We start from the raw sequence: 21,212 nt of genomic DNA on the forward strand, positions 1-21,212 counted from the left end.
CAGCCGGGTTTTGGGTTCTAAATTTAGCTCATCCTGTTTCTTAAGTTCACTGATGATGTGTCATTTGGCGCCATCAGAAAATAATGCTCTCTCTGGAAGTCGGTGCACGTGTAGAACTGAATGCCTTTGTTTATTTGCAAAAAGTACTGTCAAGAACCATTTTTTGTCTTGAGTTTTCGCTCTGCTGATGCCTGACTTTCTTATTTTTCCAGTGAGGTCCTTTTCAGACATTGCATCATTTAATGTATGACACATGAGCGTGACACTCCAGTGTAACTCTATTATTATGTTTTTCTTTGGTTCTCCCTATAATTAAAAGTGTGATCAAGAAAGGTATATTCCTTAGGGCATCCTCACGGGGGCGCTGGACCATTCGGCATCCACACTCCAGCCACAGACCCTGTCCTAATCAACATAAAGAATTGGTATTTACACCTGGATCACTTACACTCACACCTGTCATAAGACTTTTTACAAAATTCTGAATTCTCTTGAGCAGATAGAGTAACATTATTTTTTATATCAACATGAACGTCAATTCACCAGCAGAGGTGACATCACACGCAATCCGACTTTTCCATTCACTCACACACACATGCTTACACATACACACACAATCACACACACACACACACAATTTCTTACATAAGCACGCTCTAACTTGCACACATGCACACAACATACATTTACTTTTTTTACTTGTCGTTGCTGCCAAGGAGGATCTTATTCCAGCTAATTGCACTCCATTTTTATTACCCTAATAGTAAATAATGTACTAATATTCACTATTAGTGTGATAAGGAAAATGACAAAAGCCAAGGAGACTGGAGCCCCAACCGATGTCCATAAGGACGAGCTGCCACAGTGTTCCTGGCACTGATTTTGCCACCTCGAGGCCAGGGGTCGCAAATGCAGTGCTAGGGGTCGTATTGGGTTAAGTAAAGGGTTGCAGTTGTGACCCATGGCAACCCCTAAATGACATCCATGAATATCAAGGAGCATGGGATTGGCAAATGTATTTATAGCAATAATGGCCAAGCATCCTATTGAAAGCACTTTTTCAAGTCTCCTGGTTTAATTTTTAGTGGTTTGGAAGTATTATTGTCCTTCTTATGTTAATACAAACCCAGGAGCATAGACAGCAGGCACTTAGGGCCAGATGTAGGAAGCCTAATACCGGTCGGTAACGGACGAAATTACCGTCTTTTGGCCGTTATGACCGGTATTAGGCTTTTTTGATGTAGGAGCCTAATGTAAGGATTCGGTAATTTACCAAATCGGTAATTTAAGGAATCGGTAAATTACCGAATTCTTAAATGCCGATTCGGTAAATTACCGAATTCTTAATGCAGGGGGCACTTAAATGAGTGCTTATCCCAGGTTAGGATTCGTTATTTTCCACCAAATACAAGTTGGCAGCAAGGGGTGCAACAGGGTGTCAAAGTTTCAATGTTTACCTCCTTTTACCGAATCGGTAATTCCCATTCATTCCTATGAGCCTTAAGGCCCATAGAAATGAATGGGGAATACCGAATCAGTAAATAACGATTCGGTATTTACAGAATGTTACCGATTCGGTAAAATTTAAAGAAAGGATACCTACATAGCATTTACCGATTCTAAAATACAGAATTGGTAAAATTCTGTATTTTAGAATCGGTAAATGCTGATTATCTACATCTGGCCTTTAGTCCTTTCTAGACAGACGGTATATCAGGACTGTGCTATTGCATTACGATCGCTATATCGGTTGTTAAAACCCTGATTATCAAATTATAGTCCGCGGGTGAGGGCCTATAAGGAGGGAGAGGGCCTTTAACAAACAATATAACTCGAGGCCGAAGGGCCCCAATGTCTTTAGGACATTATGTCCATTTAGGGTAAAAGGTTCTAAAACAAACAGGCAGAAACAGAAAAATAGGATTCCAGCATCTTGCCCAACCAAATTGGTCACCCAGTCTAGTGGTAAATCGGTGGGTGTCTCCCATCACCATGCTAAAATAAAATGAGTTTGTGGCACACAGAGGGTTGAAGTGGTGCCAATCAATAAACAGTGGCAAAACTGGGCACAGAATTTTTGTTGCGTGCCAAAGTGTTACCTGCTGCCTGATTTGGCGAGCACAAACCAGGGTGCACACACAGGATGCAAATGAAACCACTTTAAAGCCAGACCTGCTGGCTTTGCAAATGTGTGTTTGCGTTCTCTCAGCAGAACTCCCTAATTGCAAAGGGCATACCGAGGCCTGGGTCACGTGCCTGGTGCACCCCAGACTCAAGCTGTGCCTCAGTTATGGTGACCAACAGTCTCAATTAGCCTGGGGTTGGTCGTGTTCCCATTCCGAGGGGACATGGCTCAGCAGTTGGGACTGCATTGTTCTTATCAGAACAGAACAATTATTGGGTTGCTTATAGCTTGTCTATGGTTTTAGTGCTATGGACCCAAATGGGATTCATGCTGTTGTCCCTTCATTCCTTATAACTGTTGTTACTGCTTGTTCACAAGGCAGCTGTTGTGGTAACTGTGGTGGTCGAATTTGTGGTCCCTGCTGTTGTGGCAGCTGTGGTCCCTGCTGTTGTGGCAGCTGTGGTCCCTGCTATTGTGGCAGCTGTGGTCCCTGCTGTTGTGGCAGCTGTGGTCCCTGCTGTTGTGGCAGCTGGGGTCACTGCTCTTGTACCTGCTATTTTGATGGCTATTGTCTTTGCTATTATGGCAGCTGTTGTCACTGCTCTTGTTCCTGCCCTTTTGATGGCTATTTGTCGTTGCTGTTGTTGCAGCTGTGGTCACTGATGTTGTGACTCACATGTGGCTGCTGCAGCCACTAATGTGGTTCCTTATGCAGGTGCTGTTGTGGTGGAAGCCGTTGTCATTACTGATGTGTTTGCAACTATTGTTTCCGGTGCTTTTGCTGCTGTGGCTGTTGTCAGAGTGGCTCTTGCTGTGTTGGTCCCTTCTGTAGTAGCAGCTAGAGTCATTGCCATTGTTGCCACTGGGGTGCAGGTTGATACATTGTTTGATGCTGTGGTCACTGCTATTGCCTCTGCCTTGTTGGCAACATTTACTGTGGTCATACCTGGGTGTGGTGGCAGCTGTGCTCCCTGCCGAGGTTGCAGCAGTCATGCTGCTATTGTTCCTGCTCTGCAGCAACTGTTCTTGTCCCTGTCATGTTGGTAGCTGTGGTCCCTGATGTGAGCTTTTGTTGCAGCTGTGTTTATTGCTGATGTTGACTGATGTTATTGCTTCTGTGGTCATAGGTTGTCTTCCCGCTGTAGTCCCTGCTGTGTTTGAAGTTGTGGTTCATCATGTGGTCGTGCTGCTGTGAATACTGTTTTCCCTGTCATGGTGGCAGCTATGGTCTCTGGGCTGTGGTGGAAGCTGTCTTCCCATTTGTGGTGGCAGCTGTGCTCCGTGCTGTGCTAGCATTGGAGCTGTTGATGCCACTGAGGTAGCCGCTGAAGGCACATTTTTTGTGATTAGTGTAGAGGTTTGCCTTGCTGTGGAGGCCTTTGCTTTGGTTGAAGCCATTGTGAATGCTGTTGTTGCTACTATGATGGTAGTTGTGGATGATTCTGTGCTCTCTGCTGTTGCTACATCTTTGGTTACTGTTAGGGAGACAGCCATGGAAATCCTGGTATAGTTGAGGAAGGGAGGTGGGTCATCTGGAGGTAAGAATTGATCAGCAAGGTTGCCAGAATGGCAGATGAGTATCTCCAAAGAACTGTTGGCAGTGTTTGAAGGTATCTGGTGTCTAATGACTTCCTGGGGTGTTTGGATATGAATTGAGACTTAGTGATATGCACTGATCAGCTGACAGAGAACCTCTGATGGCCTGCTGCACTGCCTGAAGGTATGTTGAGAATTTCCAAGGGACCTCGGTGGTATCTAAAGACTAGCTGGGATGCTCAAATTTGGATTGGGGTAATAATGTGAACCAGGGTAAGGATATAGAAAACATGAGGGAAAAAAGGCGCAAATATAATCGGTTATTAGAAGTAGCAAAGAGAGCTTGGGACGAGGAGATATGGGCAGACCTCATACGTGCGGCTAAGGCTAAGGACCAGGCTGGATTCTGGAACCTGATAGCTAAAGGTATCAGGATAGGTAGAGCGCAAAGAGACCTCTTTTTAGACGAGGATACCTGGGTAAATCATTTCTCGGCACTTTACACTGAATCCAACTGCGACAGTTTTGAAATAACGGAGGATATGATCACTATCGCAAAGGCAGCCAATTTGCACTTTACACTACAGGAAACAAATTCTGTTTTAGAAACAGTCAAATCTGGTAAAGCACCAGGATCGGACAAAATTCCTGGTGATCTCTTAAAACATGACTTGAATGTCTGGGGCCCATATATAAATCAGCTTTGTAATGCAATAGCAAATTTCGACTTGATACCAAACACATGGAAGGGGGCAGAGATAGTTACAGTTTTTAAAAAGGGAAACAGACTTGATCCGGCGAACTATCGCCCGATCAGTCTGATTGACATTCCACAAAAAGTATTTGCCAGACACATACTGTCCCGCTTACTGTCTTGGATCAAAGAGGTGGATTTATTATCAAAATTTCAAGCAGGGTTTAAAAAGAAGACCAGTACCATCGACCAAGTCTTCAGATTCCTGTGCCTTTGTTGGCAAGGTACTCTATATGTAGCTTTTGTGGACTTGAGAGCTGCGTTCGATTTGGTTCCCAGGGGTAGCCTCTGGTGTCACCTGAGGAAACTAGGGGTACCAATTGAATTGCTAGTCCAGATAATTAGACTGCATGAAGGGAATTATTCAAAAGTGAGATGGGGACCGAGGGGAGAATTAACGAGAAAAATACCTGTGAATCGAGGCGTGCAACAAGGTTGCGTGCTGGCACCTACCTTGTTTACTTTATATGTAAATGACATACCTTCTTCCCTGAAAGGATGTAAAAACGATTCGCCCAAGTTGGGCGGGGAAGTGATACCTGCATTACTCTTCGCAGACGACACTATCTTAATTTCTCAAACCCCCAGCGGCCTCCAAAATTTGCTAAACTACTTTCATCTGTACTGTACCAAGAAGGGACTCGAAATTAACCCTACCAAGACTAAATATATGTCTATTAATTCATATAAAGCTTTTAAAAAGAATTTAGAGCTAAATGGCCAAAGACTAGAATATGTGAGTAGCTTTAATTATTTAGGAATTACATTGGACTCCAAGCTGTCCTGGAAACCACAATTAGGGAAAAACAGACTAGTACTGCTCCAAAACTGTACCCCCATCTTTAGGAAACATAGAGGGAGCAGTTCTAAGGCTGTTTCCCCTGCCATTGAGGTTTTTAAATTCAAGGCCCAGTCAGCTGCCTTGTATGGGGCAGAACTTTGGGGTCCACAATGTAAACGCAGTTTTGAAATCGGAGAAAATAAATTTATTCGTACACTTTTGTCTTTACCTAATAGAACCCCAATGCTCCCGGTACTTTTTGACATTAACTTGAAGTGCACTGATAGCCTTGCTGCTCTACGCCCCCTTCTATACTGGGTAAGACTTTGGTCTACGGTTGAGCTTCAACACTATAAAAAGGGGTTACAGGAGATAATGCCTTTGGTCTTTTAAAAGGCATTTCATGGTTTAAACATATTTCGAGCTGGTTTAAAAAAATAGGATTGTCACATTATTGGGACAATCCTTCAGAGCTAACTAGGGCTTGTAGCAAGGTAGTAAAATCATCATTCTGGAACTACTTAGGTACTAACCTGATACATGACACCACTTTAGGATCTTTAACCATGTAATTTCTCCTGTTTAAAGATAACCCCCAGTTCGAACCATTATTGGACGAGGTAAATCCACCGATTGCCAAATCACTATACCTAAAATTCAGATATGGGGTTCTGCAAAACAATGACAAGAAATCCAAATGGGGTAGCAATGCAAATGACAAGGACTCTGATAAGTGTACTTTTTGTAAAGAAAACTTGCTTCAAGTGAAGGAAAATGATATGCACATTTTATTTTTCTGCCCCGCATATGAATATCCAAGAAAAAGGTGGATTAAACCCTTATGTAACACCCTAAAACTAAGACATTGTGGGCAGGCAGAGCGGATCTTACGGTCTGACACCACACAATTGGTGGTTTTCTGTGTATCGAGATTCCTTTGTAATGTAATGTACATTAGAGCTAAACATGGGTTGAAATTGTAAAAGAAGCAGCACAAAAGTCTAGTAATTAACGAGTATAATTAGTCTTTTTAATCTAAAAGATGTTTTCCCTTAACCCTCTGAAAGCTGTGGATCAATTAGCCATCTTTTGATTTGTTTTACAGTAATATTGTGATCTGTGTTTGAATGTCCCACTTTTTAAGAGCAATTTAAAAAAAAGAAATATATATATATATATATATAATAATTTTTAACACTTTTAAATGTATATTTATTGTACAAGTAATCAAATTGTTTTTCATTGTAATTATGTGATGAACTGGTGTAAACTCTGCCCTCCTTCGGTTTTATTATTATCAAAGTTGTAAAATTGCTATGATCCTGATAGTGATGTGTTGTAATTTATTTTTATGCACTTTTATGGTCTAAATAGACCGAAATAAAGTATAATTGAATTGAATTGAATAATGTCCACGTAGGAGTGATCAAAGGCCAGCTGAGCCTTAAGGTCCCTGAGGGCATACTGAGAATCTGTAGCTAGTCCAGAGCGTCTGAGGGTAAACTAGAGGTGTTATGAAGGGTGGGCAAAGGCAGGGCATTGCGCGCAGGTCTGAGTGATCTCTTTAGGCCGTCTTGGGATGTCATACTTCATACCAAGGGACCCTGAACCAAAGTACCTTAGGGTGTTGGAGGACTAGATGGGTGTGCTCTGATAGGCAGCTAAGAGCATCTAATGGTGAGATGACTGCCTCTGGGCGCTATCTGGAGATGACTGAAAGCCATGTGGATTGTCTGTGAACCTCTGTGGCAAGAGACTGGTGATGTTTAAAATCCAGCACAGTGCTTGAAGCAGGGCTGTAAAAGGAGTGGGGAGGCACCAGATAACCTTTCTCCAAGCCTGTGATAACTTCAGGTCTGTGATTAATTTGTAGCTTTAGAAAGGCAGCAAGGGCTTAAAATAAACCTTTCTTCTGGCCTGTGCTGACAAGGAATGTACCTACAAGAACCAATGTTATTAAACATGTATTGTTGAGCTGGGCCCTGCTGAATCCTGGGCACTTTCAGTTTCACCTTCAACCCTCAGTACTTTCTGGAAGCCCTGCTGCCTAGGCTCACCACACTAGGCTAAAGTCTGAAATGAACTTTGCACAGTAAGATGTTTGTAGGCCATATTTAAAAAGGTAAAGGTAAAATGTATAGTTTATTGACGCACATGCTGTTGACTGAAAAACCTGGGCTGGTTGCTTACAGGCATTTTACTTGCAGTATCTTTGCAAGACCATCTCTGCAGACTTCCTTCACAACCAGAGAAGTGTGGAGTGATTGGCCAATGTGCTACGATTTCAGCTACTCTGTATGTAACATATCAGAATAGACATGTGTGTTCAATGGGCAGAGCAGTCTTTGTGGAAGTAAGAGAGCCAGGCTGGGGCCTGTGCATTGCAAACTCCCCGAATCTTTGTTGGTGTTTTCTGTAGCTGTTAGTCTGAACACTGTTTTATTATTTACTGTGACTGGACACACTGGTAATGTAGCATAATGTCAAGTCATTTGCATGTGTATGTGTTTGATCTTGGTAATCAGATGTAATGCATTATAAAGGTAGAATGTTGTACCTTTTTGGCAGCTGTTTGCTGGATAAAACTGAGATGCAAGGGAATGCTATTTTATTTCAATTGCTGGTGGTGTAAGATGCCAGGTGCAAGTCACATTCATTGGTCTTAGCATGGCTTCTACTTTACTGCACCCATTACATGACACCAAGTTACAAGAAAACACCCAAAAGTAATGCTGTTTTCTTCAGTGGATGGGGAGCACGCCAGCAACAAAACACTGTTCCTGCCAAATGTAAATTATTTGTACAGGGACATCTTAAGGATTTGGGGGGTCCAAGATCAAGCATAATTTGGAGCCTCCTGCTCAAAACAACTCTGAGTTCCTTACCTGCCATCAGTTTACACACTCAACCACTTTGTTGTATTATTGAAAAGCATTGGCATCTGAAGAAGGCGAGTATACGCCGAAATGCATCATGCCACACTTGCTTGTCAATAAAATGCCTCCCTACGGAATCCTCGTGTGGCCTCTTCTTCTTCTTCGCACTGAAGGGGAGTTTTGGTGAGATATATATATATGCATTAGCATGTTGCATTCTGGGAGTTGTGGTGCGCAGATGGATATCGCACCACAACAGGTGAGCGGAATCGTCTGGGGGAGGAGCGGAATGACGCCATTATCATCAAGCAGGAGGGAGGCCCATCGGGACATCTGGTCAGGTGTTGGGCGCTGAGGAAGGTCAATGCACCGAAATGCATTCGCCGCCACCGGACTGCTTTTGCTTTAAATAAAGTCCCTCCTTACACTTCCCCTCGTGGCTGCTGCCTCTTTTCTTCAGTGGAGGAGGGAATTACTGTCATATATATATATATACTAGCAGCCCGACCCGACCTTGTCCGGGAGCAATCAGGCTTCAGGGCCCCCGCCCGCCCCGACATTGTCCGGGGTCCCCCGGAATAGCAGCCCGTCCCGACCTTGGCTTCAGGGCCCCCGCCCGCCCCGACATTGTCCGTGGGTCCCCCGGAGCCTTACATCATCTGCCGCACCTCCCCGCGCTCCTGAGTTCACCGGTCCACCGCTCCTTGCCGTCCCTCGCCGCTCCTCGCCGCTCCTCCCCTCTCCTCCCCGCCTGTCCGCCGCTCCTCCCAGCCTGTCCGTCGCTCCTCACTGCTCCTCCCCGCCTGTCCGCTGCTCCTCCCCGCGCTCATGTCCGCCGCTCCTCCTCGCGCTCCTGGACGTCGCTACTCCCCGCGCTCCTGATGTCAGCACGCACGTCGCAGCCGGCGCTACTTCCATGGGACTACTTTTTTTTTCTCGTAAATATTTTAAATAACATATATTTTTTAAATTTATATAGCCTATGTCCATCTGCACACCCTGACAATTTCAACGATGTATCGGGTGTGTGGATTGTCGCTGTGTTTCCCGAGTTTACCCGCCTCAAAGGTTTAAAGTTCTTCCTTTATAATAGTAGTATAGATTTCCACGCCAGTATTCTTTGAAATCTTGCTTCCCCTTCCTCTGTTTTCTACCTCATTTAGTAGGAAATTTATCTCTATTAGTTAAATAATCACTGCTAATGCCTGTTCCAGACTACAGGCCATGAGTTTGAATCCTACCAAGGCCAACACAACCTTCCATCCTTCCGAGGACAGTCAACTGAGAACCATCAAATCTGTGAAAAGAAGAACTCATTGATAACAGCACTTTAAAATGACAAAATGGTGGTATGGATAGCTAAATAAAAAAAATAAGTTAGCATTATTTTCTCTCCCACAATCTCCTGTAAGGGGTTGAGCAGATTCTCCAAGGGCCCTCAACTCAGTGCCATATATAATAATGCTTTGGGAATGAGCGACTGTCACTACCAGTGTGCCCAAAATTCTTCAATGGGTGGCCCCATGCAGCCCAAAGACTAATGACGATCTTGATATCGATATGGGAGACTCGGGTGTACCATATCACATTCTGTGGGGGGGGCAATCATTTTGCACTACGCCACTGGCTTTCCTCTCAGTGTAATTGTGTTGTGGGCTAATCTCCCATAAATGCTCAGTGGTCTGAGAAGATTAGTCCTTCCTGCTCAGTTGCAGCAGGGGGGCAAGCAACAGCTGTGACTGCATGTTAGAGTCTGTGGTTTGCAGTATAACCACAACACACAGAAAAGTGACAGGAAAGAGCAGTAACACCTCTGCTGCTATAGACGGGCATTATGAAGATCACACAGTGCTATAGTGTACACCTGGACAGTGAATTTCGAACATGAAAAATATTTCTTCGCCCGGTTGCTGCTGGAAATCAAAATGTCCGGGGAGCAAGTGGGACATAAATGTTCATACATTTAAACATGCGCACAGCTACCTGAGGGGTACTAATTCATTAGGCCCAGGGCAGAACCAGTTAATTATAATCTGGGTTAATTGAACTATGTGGCGGGGACGATCATGCCTCAGAGTTGACTTCATTTGATGGCAAGAAAAGGCAAACTATGCAGCATAATGCATCGCATTTTGTGATAGTATTACTTCGTTATTACAATTCTTAACACTGTCTGCGCGTCGGTTTTTACTTCATTAATAAAAGTTTAACACCCTGATATAGCAATATTTAAGAGAAAGGTGACCAGTCAAACTTTGTGAGGGGCCTTCCAATGCACTGCAACTTGTAACCACACTTTTAGTCACTGTTGATCGGTGTGAGCTACAAACAAAACATTCTTTTTGTTAAAATCTTCAGATTATGCAGCAGTTGACGGATAATGTGGCAAATGTGGCAAACGACACGAAAATAGCATGAGTGCAGTGACCGTGATTATAAGCACTTGCACAGGAAGACTCTCCTCAGACCCCCCAAAACACGAAAAGAGGTGTGCAGAGGGAGGCCTAGCTACGAACCTTACCCGAGTTTTGGAAAAAGAACAGTGAAGCACGTCTTTTCCTAGAAGCAAAACTCATGTGCTCTACTCCCATTCTTGTAGTGTTGGGTCAGGTAAGAGCAATGAGTGGTTAGATGACTGGATCTACAAATCATTAACGTGTCCTACACATTTCTTCTTGTGCCATGAGTACTGCATACATTCAAACGGAGCTCCCGGTTTCTGCAGGAACCAACAACACGTCATTAATTTTCTGAGTTGGTGTTGAGACTTGAAATAAAGGTTTTTGCGCTCTCTTCATCACCCCTCCAGATTAAAAACACGTCGTCAATGTAACGAACCCATAATGCCACATGTTCCGAAAATGTCCGATGGTGTTCCCCCATGAGGACCCACCTCTCCCACCAGTCAACATGCAAGCACGCGTAGCTGGGGGAAAAGCAGGCCCCCATGGCAACACCCCTTTTCTGTAGATACACATCTTTACCAAAGACACAGTAATTATGGTATATATCTATACTACTATTATAAAGAGAGAACTGGGAACCTTTGAGGCGGGTAAACTCGGGAACCACAGCGCCAATCAAAACACCCAATACATCATTTGAAACGTTAGGGTAAGCAGATGGACATAGGCTATATACCAGAAAAAAATATACCTTAGAAGGGCAAAGTACGTTCTTTGCCAAAGTAGTCCCTTGGAAGTAGCGCCATCTCTGAGGTGGGCGTGTGCACTAACGACGTAGACTTTTAGGCGTGCTGACATCACGGGTCGGCCTTTTTGGAAAAGTAAACCGGTCGGCCAGGAGCGGGCAGGAGCGGCCAGGAGCGCGGAAACGACACCCTGCGGAGGGCGACATGCACAACAAACGGACACGAGCGCGCACGCAGGGGCCCCGGCCTCGGAAGCCCAGAGCAGCACCAGCCCCAGCAACATCAGTAAGAGCCCCGCTATGCTGCACTCACCCGCTCTCCGCACGTAGGGGCCCCGGCCTCGGAAGCCCAGAGCAGCCCCAGCAATGTCAGTAAGAGCCCCGCCATGCTGCACTCACCCGCTCTCCGCACGTAGGGGCCCCGGCCTCGGAAGCCCAGAGCAGCCCGAGCAACGTCAGTAAGAGCCCCGCCATGCTGCACTCACCTGCTCTCCGCACGTAGGTGCCCCGGCCTCGGAAGCTTAGAGCAGCACCAGCAAAGTCAGTAAGCCTGCCAACCAAAAGCCGCATAGTCTGCTGCCTGTCCTTGGCCCCGCTCGCACCCCCAGGCTCTCAGCCGCGCCTTCCCCGGCTCTGCTGCTCCCGCTGATAGCCGCTCTGCTGCGCGTCTCCTGCAGCGGTGCTGCCCCCTGCCCCCTTCTGCCCCGGACAACGTCGGGACGGGCTGCAGTGCTAATGCATTTGAAATATGCAGACAATGTGTAAAGTGCACTGCGTGCATCGTGGTGGCTATTGGCTCTATAGGTGAGAGCATCAACTGTGGAGCTAAGAAGAATATCTTCCAAACTAGAATGTGAATTGATGGAATTAGTGGCTCTAGAAGAGATTAAAAGAAACAAGTAAGTATCAAGTAAAAGTGCTAAAAATAAAAAACAAAGAACGTTACACATAACAATGTGCACAGGATATTAAGTTGTCCAGGTCGCTTTGTCTCCGCGCCAATCTTAGAACGAGGACCAGCTTTCACAAGACAGAAAATGGCAGGAACAAACATTCTCCGAAGGAAAAACATCTGAACAAGCAGTAACACTACAAGTGGAGCAGCAAAGAGCTCCACCCTCTGCTTCATAGTTTAAACAGAAAAAAATGCAACCTGCCAAGACATTGTGGTGCCAAAGAATTTAATGTGCCATTTCTATTTCAAGTTTACTATCAAAGAGCATTGAGTGCACTCACTCTGCTCTATCCTACAAAAGCCTCATCTACCACGACAAAGGTCGAATTCCCTCTGCTAACCTCCAAGGTATCACAAATGGTGCCCAGTGGCCTCTATATCGTTTCTTCTTATACACAAGTTAAAATACACTTAATAATTCACCATACAGAAGAGCTGTTCTCTCGTACATTTATCAAGCAGACAAACTCTGGACTCTTCTACAAAAGACAGTCTCACAAGGACAAGGTTACAATTTCTACAGCCAACTCTTATTACTCAACTAACAGGTTCCACACTATGACATTTATCTATACTATCTATACTACTATTATAAAGAGAGAACTGGGAACCTTTGAGGCGGGTAAACTCCAGAAGTACACCACCAATCACAAAACTCAATACAGCGTTGGAAACGGGAGTTCCAGGAGATGGACATAGGCTATACATTTGTACAACATATACATTACAAAGGCCAAACAACATTATGGGTAAAGTAGTTCCTTGTGGGCGTTGTTCTGCTGTTAGGGAGTAGCATCGGCGTGTCAAACTAAACCTGTGGGCAGCAACATTGGCAGAGGGGCATGTCCCAAAATGCATCAAACTTCAATCGCTTACACGAGCTTCAAGCACACAGAAAACACAGCGAGTTCACGAAGAAAACTTCAAGGCTTTATACAGGTGCCGGTGGTGACATGAGGATTGGTGACATGAGGAGCGTGGCCATGTGTAAGTAAACATGTCGGCGGAAACATTGTCATAGGGGCATGGCTAAAAACATTACAAGTTCAATCTGTGACATGGGCTCTGACTTACATGGGTACTCACTTCAGTCAGAACATCGCTAACGCATTCCGCGCTACATTCATGCCTTTCGGAAAGCAGGCGTCGGTTCGGATCGGACATAAACAAAGGGGCGTGGCTTACAGAAGTAACACGCTTTACGTAAGCAAAAGGGGCGCGGATACAGGGGCACGGTACCATACGTCACAGCCCACTTCACGACACGTTCATTGTCAGTCGGCTCAGAGCACAGCAAAGGGGTGCGCCCTGCACAAACAACCAATGACGCTACATTCAGTAAAATTCACTGAAATTGCTGCACCAAAGCGGACTGAATTTCACACTTTGCACTACATCAAACATTCGCACAGGGGGCTGCCACTAAAAGAAAAACATGACAATTGTAATAAGGATAATTTAACTTGCCAAAAAACACGTGATGTATGCTAATTGACGGGGCTTTCCAATATCGCACTGCTCTGTCGCCACAAGCCGAAAACGTGCTTCTAAAACCACAATCATTGCTTTACTAAGTGTGCACTTCAGGAGTGGAGCATGGACACAAACACCCTTTCACACTTAGCCCTACATCAAAGGTTGTCACAGGGGGCTAACATCAAAACACACATCGCTATTTCACTAATTCAAACTCCACTTTCACAAAAACAGCTGCTGTATGGTACTTCATGCTGCTTTTCTCTATCGCAAACTTCTGTTGCCACAATACATAAACTTGACAAGCCAAATTTGCTGCGTTTCAGGAACATTAATTACAATCACAATTTTTTACACATACATAGGGGACAACAGTACAAATAAGACCAACAGGAATTAAAGCACACTTTCACACTTTCAAATACATCAATCTTGCGCATCGACTTACACTTTCATACTAAGAAGTGAATACTGCCTTCTGCAAGAAATTTAACCATTTCGAATCTAAATTAGCATTAACTATACTCACCAAATCACACTTCGCCATGCTAACAAACATAACAATGAATAATTAAGGGGCATTATTTTCTGAATACATAATGCTTTTGTAAATGACACACCTTTACCATACTGTACTCAACTGCTAACAGCCACAGTACTACATTTGCTACATTGCACATTGCACTGTTTCATTACACTTTCATACCATATCCAAATCACACATCGCATATTCCAAAAAGGTGCACAACAGCAACATTCAATCACAGCTACACCACTGCAAGACACAATTCAAGTTACCTCAACTATCATTACACATTTCTCATCATTTACACTCACTTTTTAAAAATGGTGAAGAGGAAGACACAACTTTCAAGGGCAACATATAAAACACGGGCACAAAGGAATAAGCGCATACGACAAACACAGCTACATGATCACGAACAGTTAACAAACATGGGTGCTCCATCTACTTCGGAGGTTTCACAGCCTATTCATCACAACAGTGACCAGCCCTCAACATCCACTACTATACACAATAACACAATTGCAACACGCATACCTCACATTTACCATCATCCAGCAGGAACAAACAATGACGACATACCTCATACTTTAAAAATAACACCAATAACATCTCAAACACAAGTTACAGAACTCTCTTTACTACTTTATCCACAAACAGTACATGGCCTCAGATCAGCATTCAACTACAACCCACTTATTGACTACATCAACAATGCACATGTTATAACTGGCAACATGGACAGTCTCTGTAGCAAGTGCTACGCACTGAAATGGAAGGCGGAACCTAAAGGCCTTTGTTGCTCATCAGGAAAGATCATTATCAAAAACATACAAGAGCCACCTCTAATCATTAAACAACTACTTGATGGCACTCACCCACTTTCTAATCATTTCTTAACAAATACACACCATTATAATACTCTATTCCAAATGACATCCTTCAGTGCTAATGAAGTCAAAGAAGGCTATTTCATGCCTACTTTTAAAATACATGGACAGTTATACCACTTAATTGGCAGCATGCTTCCAGAAGAAGGAAAGTCTCCACAGTTTCTACAAATATATTTCCTTTCTGAAATGCAACAACTAGATGCACGCTCACACATGATCCCAAACTTAAACAGACACCTTATTGAACAACTACAAGACACATTGCACACTCATAACACCTACATTCAATCACTTAAATACAACTATGAGATACATTCACATGATGAAGATTTCAAAATTATCATCCACGCAGATCAGCGACCTCCAAATACACATCCGGGGAAATATAATGCACCAACAACTGATGAAGTTGCTGTTCTTTTAGTAAATGAAAACAAGGGCCCACGCGACATTGTCTTACATACCCGAGAAGGAATATTACGTAAAGTCTCAGAATTGCACAGATCATATGATCCCTTACAATACCCCATTCTATTCCCTACAGGGGAAGATGGTTATTGTCTAAACATACCACAAGCTAACAGCACTAAGAACAAAACTGTTACATGCATGCAGTACTATGCCTATACTCTAATGGTTAGATCCACAACTTTCAATACCTTACATTGGTTCAGAAATCTTTTTAATCAATATATTGTGGATATGATGGCAAAAATGATCACCGAAAGGCTCGACTTCATACGTCGCAATCAAACACAACTACGTGCAGAAAACTACATCAATTTAAAAGATGCACTCAATCAAGATCAGCACGTTCAAGCTTCAGATATTGGACAACACGTAATTTTACCTGCTACCTTCACTGGGTCACCAAGGTACATGCACGATAAGACACAAGATGCAATGACATACGTTAGGCAGTATGGGAGGCCTGATTTGTTCATCACTTTCACGTGCAATCCAGAGTGGCCAGAAATTAAAAAAGAATTATTTCCCAAACAAAGATCGTGCGATAGAAATGACATCGTTGCACGTGTATTCAATTTAAAAGTTAAAGCACTAATGAAAATACTAACACAAAAACATAACTTTGGATATGCCAAAGCTTACAAATTTACCATTGAATGGCAAAAGAGAGGACTGCCACACGTGCACATCCTATAGTGGCTTGATCCTAAAATACAAGCAGAGGAGGTGGATCTCATTATATCCGCTGAGCTGCCAGATCCTGTCAACGATCAACAACTATTTATGATTGTTAAGAAAAACATGTTGCATGGCCCATGTGGTGAACACAACGTTCTTTCACCATGTATGAAAAATGGTATTTGTACTAAGAAATCCAGCACCCACAACACTTACTGCCTTCTTCAAATTGTGTGCCACCGACAATTTTGCAAAAACATTGCTATACCAAGAGGTTCCGCAATACTATACCTGGGGGAAATCTACATTTACACGGAGGAAACGTGGCATTAACGTATTAGGCCACCTTGGTGTCAAAAAGGACTCAGCTCTTGGCAGAATGTACACTATTCACCAAACCAATCCGAGTGCTTCCATTTACGCATTCTTTTACAACATGTTCGGGGACCTACATGCTTTGACAGTCTTTTAACCGTTCAGGGACAATTAATGCCTACCTACCAGGCTGCATGTAAAAAACTTGGACTCATTGAAGACGACCAACATTGGAAACATACATTAGGTGATGCTGCCCTTTCAGATTGCCCAACTCAACTACGTCAATTGTTTGTTACTATTCTGTTGTTTTGTAACCCTTCTGATCCTATGTCTTTATGGGAGGAATACAAAGAACATTTATGTGAAGATATACTACACAGTAAACGATAACAAACACATGATGACTCAATACCATTCACTAATGACATCTTTAACCAAGGACTCATTGCAATAGAAGACTCGCTGTATGAACTAAGTGAAAAATCTTTAAGAGATTCCAAACTGCCTGAAACTTATAGAACTATACATACCACAGACAAACAGACAGAAACACTACATTCAAATAATAACATCCATGAATACGTTGCACAACATTTACCAAACTTAGCTCCTGATCAAACTGTTGCATACAACACCATTGTTCAAAGTGTGGAAAGTAAAGAAGGCAAAATATTCTTCTTAGACGCGCCTGGAGGAACAGGGAAAACTTACTTAATAAACCTCATACTAGCTAAAATACGCTCTTTAGGACTATTGGCTCTTGCATCTTCGGGAATAGCTGCTACCTTACTAACTGGTGGAAAAACTGCACATTCAACTTTTAAACTGCCTTTAAATGTTTCGGTTGAAAAAGAATCAACGTGCTCCGTACGTAAAAACGTCCCCTTAGGAACACTGCTTCAAAGGGTCTCTCTTATCATGTGGGACGAATGTACTATGACACACCGCGCACATATAGACGGCATCAACAGAACTCTCCAAGACATTCGAAATATGAATACCATAATGGGTGGCGTAACTTTTGTCTTTGCTGGTGACTTCAGGCAAACTCTTCCTGTTGTTCCAAGAGGAACACGTGCAGACATACTAAAAGCATGCTTAAAAGCATCAAGTCAAGTCAAGTCAAGTCAAGTTAAAATTTGTATAGCGCACTACTCACCCGGACGGTCTCAAGGCGCTTGATGGGGGGGGGAGGGTTGTTACTTATCAAATAGCCAAGTTTTGAGTTGTTTTCTGAAGGAGAGGTGGTTCTGAGTAAGGCGGAGGTGGGTGGGGAGAGAGTTCCAGGTTTTGGCCGCCAGGTACGAGAAAGATCTTCCTCCCATGGTGGTTTTACGGATACGTGGAATCGTGGCGAGGGCTTGATTGGACGATCGTAGTTGACGGTGGGGGTGTAAAAGGTCAGGCGCGTATTGAGGTATTTGGGTCCTAGGTCGTAGAGGGCTTTGTGTGCGTGGGTGAGAAGACGGAACGTTATTCTCTTGTTGACGGGGAGCCAATGAAGGTCTCTCAGGTGACCGGAAATGTGGTTGTGGCGGGGTATGTCTAGGATGAGTCTGGCGGAGGCGTTCTGAATGCGTTGGAGTTTTTTCTGTAAATTGGCTGTGGTTCCAGCGTAGAGGGTGTTTCCGTAGTCCAGTCGGCTTGTGACAAGTGCTTGGGTGACTGTCTTTCTTGTTTCGGTGGGGATCCATCGGAAGATCTTTTTGAGCATGCGTAGGATGTTAAAGCATGATGATGAGATGGCGTTGACTTGTCTGGTCATCGAGAGGGAGGAGTCTAGAATGAATCCCAGGTTGCGAGCATGGTCCGTTGGTTTGGGCGCGCTGCCTAGGGCTGGTGGCCACCATGAGTCGTCCCAAGCGGAGGGTGATGATCCTAGGATGAGGACTTCCGTCTTGTCTGAATTTAGTTTTAAGCGGCTGTTCTTCATCCTTTCGGCTACGTCTTTCATCCCTTCGTGTAGGTTGGTTTTGGCGGTGTTTGGGTCTTTGGTGAGGGAGAGGATCAGCTGTGTGTCGTCAGCGTAAGAGATGATGTTGAGGTTGTGTTAGCGTGCGATGGATGCGAAGGGGCTCATGTAGACGTTGAAGAGAGTGGGGCTGAGCGAGGAGCCTTGGGGAACGCCGCAGATTACTTCGGTGGCCTCTGATCTGAAAGGCGGGAGGCGGACTCTCTAGGTTCTTCCGGTGAGGAACGATATGATCCAATCCAATACTTTTCCTTGTATTCCGATGTTGTTGAGGCGTTGTACAAGGGTGCTATGACAGACCGTGTCAAATGTTGTGGAGAGGCCCAGGAGGATGAGGGCAGCTGTTTCTCCGTTGTCGAGTAGTGATCGGATGTCGTCTGTGGCTGCGATGAGGGCGGTCTCGGTGCTGTGTTTGGCTCGGAAACCGGACTGTGAGGGGTCGAGGGAGCCGTTAGACTCGAGGAAGGCGGCGAGCTGATTGTTGACGGCCTTCTCTATGACTTTGGCAGGGAAAGGGAGGAGCGAGATGGGGCGGTAGTTCTTAAGTTCAGTGGGGTCTCCTGTAGGTTTCTTCAGGAGAGCACTGAGTTCGGCATGTTTCCAGCTTTCCGGGAAGGTAGCGGTGTTGAGGGAGCAGTTGATGATATTCCGGAGGTGGGGTGCGATGATGGAGTCGGCCTTGTTGAAGATGTGGTGGGGGCATGGGTCGGTTGGTGATCCGGAGTGGATGGAGTTCATCAAGCGGATGGTGTCTTCGGTGCTGATCGGGTTCCAGACGTCAAGGGTGGTGGTGGGGGGCTTCAGTTCGGTGGTAAGGGGGGTGGACTGGTTGCAGAAGCTGTTATGTATGTCAGCGATTTTACAGTGGAAGAACGAGGCTAGAGAGTTGCAGAGGCCTTGAGAGGGAGTGATGTCGTTGGTGTCGGCGCTGGGATTGGTAAGCTCTTTGATGATGCTGAAGAGTTCCTTGCTGTTGTGGGCGTTGTTGTCGAGTCGCTCCTTGAATGCTGATTTCTTGGTGGATCGGATCAGCTGGTGGTGTTTGCGGGTGGCCTCCTTGAGGGCGGTCATGTTGTCTGTGGTAGGGTTTCTTCGCCAGGCTTTCTCGAGGGTGCGGCATTTCTTTTTGGAGTTCTTGAGGTCGTCATTGAACCAAGAGGTTTTTTTGCTGCCTGGCTTGTTGTGTTGCTTTTTCAGGGGAGCTAATTCATCGGCGCAGTGGGGGATCCATTGTGCGAGATTGATGGCTGCTTGAGTTGGGTCCGATGATTTGGCGAGAGGGTTTTGGTATAGCGATGTGGTGAGCTGGTCGGTGGTAAGTTTGTTCCAGTTTCTGCGGGGGACTTGTTGTGGGTGGTGGTGGGTCGTGGTCTTTCTGAAGTTGAAATGTACGCAGCTGTGGTCCGTCCAGTGGAGTCCTGTGGCGTGATTGAAGGAGACGTGCTTGCTGGAGGAGAAGATCGGGTCGAGCGTGTGTCCGGCGTAGTGGGTGGGGGTATTCACCAGTTTTCTTTGAGTCCGAGATTGGAGAGGTTGTCCAGAAGGGTGAAGGTATTGCTGCCGTTGTTCTTTTCTAGGTGGAAGTTGAGGTCCCCTAGGAGAATGTAGTCCTCGGAGGGGAGGGCGTGTGGGCTGATGAAGTCAGTGATGTCTTCGCAGAATTGTGTGCGGGGTCCTGGTGGTCTGTAGATGAGGGTGCCTCTAAGTGTGGTTTTGGGGTCGGTGTGTATCTGGAAGTGGAGGTGTTCGGCGGCTGTGAGGGTGTCGTCGGAGCTGGTCGTGATGCGGATGGTTTTCTTGTGGATGATGGCGATGCCTCCTCCTGTCTGGTTGATGCGGTCCTTTCAGATGATCTTGTAACCGTCCGGGATGGCTATGGCGATGTCGGGCGCTGATGAGGCGTTCATCCAAGTTTCTGTAAGAAAGGCGATGTCCGGCGTGGTGTTGTCTAGTAGGTTCCATAGTTCAATGGCGTGTCTGTGGATCGAACGGGTGTTGAGCAGGATGCACTTAAGGTGGTTGTTGTCGGAGCTCTGTTTGGCGTTTGTGGATTGAGTGTGGGTCTTGAAGCAGTCGAACTTGCAGGATTGGCAGGTGAAGGGTCCATGCGTGCGTCCTGGGGCGGCTTGGTGACAGTCGGGGAGACACAACTCTGGGACTGTGTAGAAACTCTCACATTACGCACTAACATGAGGACACATTTGGGAGGTGGAGATAGTCACTTTGCTGATCTTCTACTCCAACTTGGTAATGGTGAGGTACCTAACAGTAATGGTAATATTAATATTAACAACTTAGGTACGCCAGTCTCTACCTTACAGGAACTCATACAACATGCATACCCGGACATTGAGCATATTCTTACAAAATACTTCCGGTGGATTTGCGAAAGAGCTATAGTTGCACCCAGAAAGTGTCAACCATATCAATGAACACATACTACTACAAATACCAGGAGACACAAAAGTGTATAAGTCCATTGATACAGTATTAGAAAGTCAAGACGCCGTGCATTATCCTCAAGAATTCCTAAACTCACTTAACCCATCCGGACTCCCACCTCATTTACTACAAATTAAAGTTGGGATTCCCATCATGTTATTACAGAACCTACATCCACCTGATCTATGCAATGGTACACGACTGCAAGTTATAATTCTTTTGCCGTATGTCATTAAAGCAACTATTCTCTCTGGCCCTGCTGCAG

The 21,212-nt window shown here is 44.9% G+C and overlaps 1 protein-coding gene across 1 annotated transcript in view; it reads left to right on the top strand.

The window, feature by feature from the left end:
• The first annotated feature begins 12,059 nt into the window (after positions 1-12,059).
• The window catches only part of LOC144768929 (alpha-2-macroglobulin-like protein 1), a 299,902-nt gene continuing 290,749 nt past the window's right edge, over positions 12,060-21,212 (top strand). Inside the window, exon 1 of the mRNA XM_078652936.1 lies at positions 12,060-12,121. Within this exon, the coding sequence (XP_078509062.1) occupies positions 12,084-12,121 (38 nt within the window). The 5' untranslated portion in view covers positions 12,060-12,083. The remainder of the gene's footprint in view (positions 12,122-21,212) is intronic.

This window comes from Lissotriton helveticus, chromosome 7 (assembly GCF_964261635.1).
Source record: "Lissotriton helveticus chromosome 7, aLisHel1.1, whole genome shotgun sequence".
NCBI lineage: Eukaryota > Metazoa > Chordata > Amphibia > Caudata > Salamandridae > Lissotriton > Lissotriton helveticus.